This window comes from Mandrillus leucophaeus, unplaced genomic scaffold (assembly GCF_000951045.1).
Source record: "Mandrillus leucophaeus isolate KB7577 unplaced genomic scaffold, Mleu.le_1.0 Scaffold80, whole genome shotgun sequence".
Lineage (NCBI taxonomy): Eukaryota > Metazoa > Chordata > Mammalia > Primates > Cercopithecidae > Mandrillus > Mandrillus leucophaeus.
The window spans coordinates 1049707-1056553 of NW_012108697.1; the positions used below are offsets into that span (position 1 = coordinate 1049707).

Sequence of the window (6847 nt, forward strand, 5' to 3'; positions counted from 1 at the left end):
AAAAAAAAAAAAAAAAAATTTACAGCCTGTCCCGTTTCTCCCAGTTTAAAAGGGACTGGGTCTCCAGCACCATGAAACATTCAGTTCACCCATGTAGATGTCCAGCACAAAGTCTAATTCTGCATAATCATCACAGAGGTCTAGGCACGGTCCCAGGGAACTGAAAGACCTACTGCTTACTGCTTGACTGGTAGCCAGGTCTTCTGGGGTGGGGCCTTAAGCTTCACTGGGAATTCATGGTATTTAAAGTATTTTTTCGTGAAGGACTTTCCATTTGGAAACTTACTGTTCTGTGTGCCCTGCTAGATGACTTGCTGGAACATCCCTTCACTAATGGAGGTAAATCATTCCATTTTACTACCTGGTTGCCCTTAGAACTAGTACATTCCCCTTTCTTCTCAAAATGAGGCACATTTATTTGTTTGGACTATCTCCAGCTGGCTGGGTTGGTTATGACTGCATTTCAGACATGTTGGCTGCTGCTTCTCCAAGAAATAAATGGGCACGGGAGGGCAACAAGCAGAAGGAGTAAGGAAAAGGAATGAAATTGCTGCAATAACCTTGAGGGCGATGTCTTTCTGCCTCCAGACGCCCGTTTCCACCCGGAGACCGAGTCACATTCAATGGGAGAGACTGCCTTTGTCAACTCTGTGCACAGCCGATGTCATCCAGTCCGAAAGAAACCACCTTCTCCAGCAGTAAGTGCCCCGGTGACCCATTGACATGAATACCTATGCAGTCCAGAGGTAGCTCAGGCAGGTGCCTTCCTTTTTGAGAAACCTGTTAGCTGGAAATGAGAATCATCTATCTACTTGAATAGATATTTCTCCAAAGATGAGATTAAAATGGGCAACAAGTACATGAAAACGTACTCAATATTATCAGTCATCAGAGAAATGCAAATCAAAACAATCAGAAGATACCAACTATACCTGTTAAGATAACTATTATAAAAAAGACAGGATATGACGAGCGTCAGCCAAGGTGTGGAGAAAAGGGAGCCCTTGAACACTGTTGGTAGGAATGTAGATTATTAATGTAGACATTATGGAAAGCAGCATGGAGGTTCCTAAAGAAATTAAGAATAGGCCAGGTGTGGTGGCTCATGCCTGTAATCCCAGCACTTTGGGAGGCTGAGGTGGGAGGATTGCTTGAGCTTCATTTAAAAACAGCCTGGGCAACATGATGAAATCCCGTCTCTACAACAAATGCAAAAAGTAGCTGGGTATGATAGTACATGTCTGTAGTCTCAGCTACTTGGGAGCTTGGGAGGCTGAGATGGGAGGATGGCTTGAGCCTGGGAGGTGAAGGTTGAGATTTCAGTGAGCTGAGATTGCACCACTGCACTCCAGCCTGTGTGACAAAGCTAGACCATCTCCAAAAAAAAAAAAAAAAAAAAAACCCGAAAAATAGACTGCCATGTGACCCAGAAATTCCTTTGCATACACAAAAATATTTAATATGTGAAAAAGATTAAAGTAGGAATAAAATTAAAGCAGAATAAAAGAGCTACATTTATATGGGGCAGAGAAGGCATCTCTCAAATATGATACCTAAGGAGAGATTTGAAGAAAGTGTGGGAACAAGCTGCACATATATCCGGGGACTTGTCATTATTTACAAGGTCTTGTCCGACCTGTCAGAATCCATAGAGAACCTACTTACCCCAAAATAAAAATAGTGGCTAATTGCACCATTTCTTCTGGAAAATAACATCGAGTAGGTCAGTTAATACACATTTTAAGTTGATGCATTATGAACTGTGGGCACCAAGCAAGGAAACTCTACTCCCATCTTTTTCCTGGGACATTAGGAAGTGAACTAGAAGTTTGCCATGGTTTCTGTGGCTTTTGCCAATCCTCGGGAGATTTGGAATAAACCTCTTTAAGCTCTTAAGTGAGTCTTAATACGTAAGAATGATATAAACCACTTCTGCACCAGAGAAATTCAGTGCAATTTATAATAGTGATTCCAACTCTTCCTATTAAAGTAGAAATCTTATACTTATTAAAAATAAGAATGTTCTGACTAAAGCATTTGCATAAAAATTGGATTTTGACCATTGGGAGGAAAGAAGAAAATACACATATTAGCGCATGTTATTCAGCACACATGACCGGATCCTTGGCATGTGAATTTATGTGACCTGCCAACAAATAACAGCAGCTTGAATAGGATGACAGCTACAAAGCAAGGCACCATCCTAGACCCCTTGTAGGGTTTCAAGTCCTTCACCATTCTTGCTACCCTGCCCCAAATGCAAGAGATACAGTTAGCCTCAGGTCACTGGGACGGTAACCTCCAGTGGGAATCATCACCCCATTATTTGGGAGGGTTTGCTTTGAAAGTACATTACCAAAAACTTTGAAAGAATCTTGTCTAGTTAATGAAAAGAGCCCCTGTAATCCCAGCACTTTGAGAAGCCGAGACGGACAGATCACGAGGTCAGGAGTTCGAGACTAGCCTGTCCAACATGGTGAAACCCTATCTCTACTAAAAATACAAAAATTAGCTGAGTGTGGTGGTGGGCACCTGTAATCCCAGCTACTTGGGAGGCTGAGGCAGGAGAATCCCTTGAAACTGGAAGGCGGAGGTTGCAGTGAGCTGAGATCATGCCACTACACTCCAGCCTGGGCAACAAGAGCAAAACTCAATCTCAAAAAAGAAAAAGAAAAAGAGGCTTTTATAATTTTTATGAGTTCCAGAATACGGTGATAGCTGGAACAGAGAATCTTGTCCTCAAGGCCTATCATGGGATTGACTGTGTCCTCATTGTGAAGTCCTTTAGTCCAACTATGTTTTTTGATAGGTGGGGAAATTGAGGCCCATGGGTGTACTTAAGATCACATAAGCTATCTAGTAAGATAGGGTCAGATGCACATCTTTTGGCTCCTGGTTTTTTGCTTGCTCTCTCTTTCTTTTTTAAATCTAATACTCTTCATTGTTTGGTTTAAGAAATAGAAGCATGATATCTTTTAAGGCTTCCAACCCTCTCTGGCTGTGTAATTTGGGAACATGTTTCCTAGTCACCGTTCTACCAAAATGTTAATTCTAATTTTTATTAAATTTCTTTATCTATATTTTCTGTTTTTATATGATATACATGTTATATACACGTAAATGAAAATTATAAACATAAAAATATAATCTAACTCAAAGCCATTGCATGTTTAATATTAGATTTAACCATCATTGCTTATGTGCAAATTGTTGGGCCAAGTCGTATTTTCTCCTTTGCTTCCAATGAATGAAATCCCATTTCTATGCAACTGCTTTGGTCAGGACATCTTTATTTTTAACAAGTATTTGTCTATTTAAATAAATACTCTAAAGGCATTTATGGGGTATGTGGGTGTCTATAAAAAAGAAAGCTCTTTTACATGGATACACACTTGCAAATTACCCAGACTAGACAGGTACACAAATATTAGAGCAATGGGAATTTCTGGCAAGTTTCAGAAATTCATTGGAGCATAATTAGAAAATACTTGTTTGCTATTTGTGACTCTTCAATAATTGCCCTATACTTTAAAACTAGCCTGTGTGGCTTTAGTTCCCTTTTTATGACTTTTTAAATTTTTGTAATGTTTTTAAAAAATTCCAGGGTACATGTGCGGGCTGTGCAGGTTTGTTACATGGGTAAGCGTGTGCTGTGGTGGTTTGCTGCACCTATCAACCCATCACCTAGGTATTAAGCCCAGCATGCCGTAGCTCTTCTCCCTTTTTAAACTTAGTAAAGCTTCCTAAGTGGAAGTAGAAAGTAGCCTTTTTAAAATGTGAATCTCTCCCTTGATAATGTTCACAGAGTCGGCGAAATCTACCAGAAAGCCAAGGCCAAGGTCCTCTTTTTCCTTTGAAATATTCTGTTCAGAAATGAGCGTGCTCTTCTGAACCACAGTTTTATTTCACATTCTGTGACTGGTTTCCCATAATCTCTAAATAGGAGAGGAAGACAGCAGATAGGTAGAGAAATACAAGCAAAGTGGATGGAGTGGACGTTTATATGAAAGAGTCTCTGACCTTATTGAGGAAAGATGCAGCCTTTTTCTTTCAGCTGCTCAGCAGCTGCCATGTCTGTATTGTTCTGCTTTAGGAAGAGCTCCCACTGGAGTGCTCTGTTCAGTGCTTCCTCCACCTTGCAGTAACTCTTCTAATCTTGATATCTATTTTATTTTCCTCATCAAGCACTCACATAGTACTTATGATACATCAGGTACTGTGTAACTGGTTTACATTATTAACTCATTTAATCCACATAACAATCCTATAGCTTGGCACTAATACTATCCCCTTTTCAGAGAAGAAGAAACAAAGGGCCATAGAGGTTAAATAATTTGCCCAAGGTCCCACAGACAGTATCAGAGCTGGGATCTAAACCCAGGCGATCTGGCTCCTGATGCCGTGTTCCTGTCCCTGATATTTCTTTGATGGTGTAAGTATCACTCTCTGATTTTCAAAGATGTGACTGCTGAGCCTTGGAGCAGTGGCGTATTCATCTGCAGATTATCCAGGTGCCCTGACTCCAAGAGCTGTGCACTTTCTACATGTCACAGCAGCTTCCCTTCAATCTTATATGAAGTTTTGGTGAATGGAAACCACCAGACAGTTTTTGTTTTTGTTTTCGAGACAGGGTCTCACTTCGTCGCCCAGGCTGGAGTGCAGTGGTGTGATCCTGGCTCATTGCAACCTCTGCCTCCCAGGTTCAAGCGATTCTCCTGCCTCAGCCTGCTGAGTAGCTGGGATTACAGGCATGTACTGCCACACCTGGCTAAGTTTTGTATTTTTAGTAGAGATGGGGTTTCACCATGTTGGCCAGGCTGGTCTCTAACTCCCGACCTCAAGTAATTTGCCCACCTCAGCCTCCCAAAGTGCTGAGATTACAGGCGTGAGCCACCATGCCCAGCCAGAACCGTTAGGAAGTTATTCATAGAAGCAAACAACTTCAATGAAAGATTATTGCCTTGAATTATTTAAAACTGTTGCTGCATCCAGACTACTGCAATTTCAATCCAACAAGCAATAAACATTACATGAAAGCAAGATAGTAGTGAAAGTTAGCACACAGGGTTTTGATGAACATTAACTAGATTGTTTTATTAGCTGATTCATACTTTTTTAAAAAAGTATTATGTCCAGAAGACATGCTTTACCAGAAGGTTAAGTACAATCTTCAAAAGCTTCATTCCACTCTCTTCTTTATGTATTTACCAGTAACGGAGAGAGGGGCTGGATTCCCATGGGTTAAGGAGTGATGTCAGAGAAAGTCTGTGTGTGGCAACTGAGAGTGTAGGGAATCGGGTTTGGGTTGTCATTTCCTACAGAGCTCTTATGTATTTCAGACATCTGAGCAGGAGTGGGCTGCTGTCTACAGTCACACTTTCCATGTCAAAGGGTGTCTGACTAGTGTCTGATAGCATGTGGGTTTGCAGGGATTGACAAGATGAACACCCACACAAACACATGCAAACTCATCTTTCCCTTTTCCCTCCTCTGTGTGCAGCATCATTATTCCAAGTGCAATTGGAACTCCTACAGGTATCAGGACAAATGCTGTAGTTGGACTGAATTGAAATCATTTCAGCAGGGTGCAGTGGCTCATGCCTATAATCCCAGCACTTTGGGAGGCCGAGGCGTGCAGTTCACAAGGTCAGGAGATCGAGACCATCCTGGCTAACATAGAGAAACCCCATCTCTACTAAAAATACAAAAAATTAGCCGGGCGTGGTGTCAGGCATCTGTAGTCCCAGCTACTGGGGAGGCTGAGGCAGGAGGATGGTGTGAACCTGGGAGGCAGAGCTTGCAGTGAGCCAAGATAGCGCCACTGCACTCCAGCTTGGGTGACACATCGAGACTGTCTCAAAAAGAAAAAAAAGAAAAAGAAATTTCAGATAAAGCATCACGTGCATGATGTTTCCAAAGGGGAAGCAGACATTTCCAATTATTTTACTTTTCTATTTAGTCCAGTAGCCTTTAATATATGCGAGATAACTTTCTTTTATCTTAATGTTCTCTCTAAAAAAATATCATTGTCAGGTTGAGTGATAACTGTCCGCCAAGGGAGCGTAGGGAAGATCTGCCCTGGTTTCTGAGTGCCTAGGGTCAGGTCCTGGCTCTTCCACTTACTAGCAACCTCTTTACTTCCCCATCCTCCACTTCCTCATCTGTGAAATGGGATGGTCATAGATCCCTACATTGTAGGATTACATGAGTAAATGCAGTGCTGTGTACTTATAAAACAGTAATTTAGTGTTCAGGCATTGATTTCTGAATTTTCTTGGAGAGCAGTTCCCACATTTTGTGACTCTGCTTTTGTCACTCTGCTGGTCATGACAGCTGCCTTTCTCTGCTCATTTGATATTTTCTACCATTATAAAAACTGACAGGCAGGAATGCATCCACACATGTAGCACATGGATTGTTGGAGTTTGACTCATAATGATGAGTTTTTATGACAGCATCTCCAAAAACAGATCTGCCTCCCCTTCTTTAGACACATTCTCCTTGTGGGATACAATGGCAGAGGAGGCCTGGCAGGGAACTGCTGAAGAGTAGGGGTTCTGGACAAGTTCTTGGCTGGTTCTAATTCCAGCTTTAGCACTTAAAGGACATGTGGCCTTGAGAAATCAATCTTTCTATGTCTCTGTTTCTTTGCCTATACAATGGGAAACAATAGTAGTTCCTTTCTCATAGTGGTGTTGTGACGATTAATAAAAATGGAGTGCTTAGAAGATTGATGACACATAGGAAGTACATACGTGTTGGCCATTATTCTTTAAGGAAGTTGTGAGCCTAGAACTTGAGGCTAGAGATACTCAGGACCAGAAAAGAAAGAAAGAAAGAAGGGAAG

At 41.5% G+C, this 6847-nt stretch overlaps 1 protein-coding gene across 5 annotated transcripts in view; it reads left to right on the forward strand.

Annotated features, from left to right (window-relative positions):
• Window positions 1–6847, forward strand: part of ABLIM1 (actin binding LIM protein 1) — a 277318-nt gene that overhangs the window by 120951 nt on the left and 149520 nt on the right. For all 5 annotated transcript variants that reach the window (XM_011967491.1, XM_011967492.1, XM_011967493.1 and 2 more), the window contains exon 4: window positions 589–698. In XM_011967491.1, coding sequence (XP_011822881.1) covers window positions 589–698 — 110 coding nt within the window. The remainder of the gene's footprint in view (window positions 1–588; window positions 699–6847) is intronic.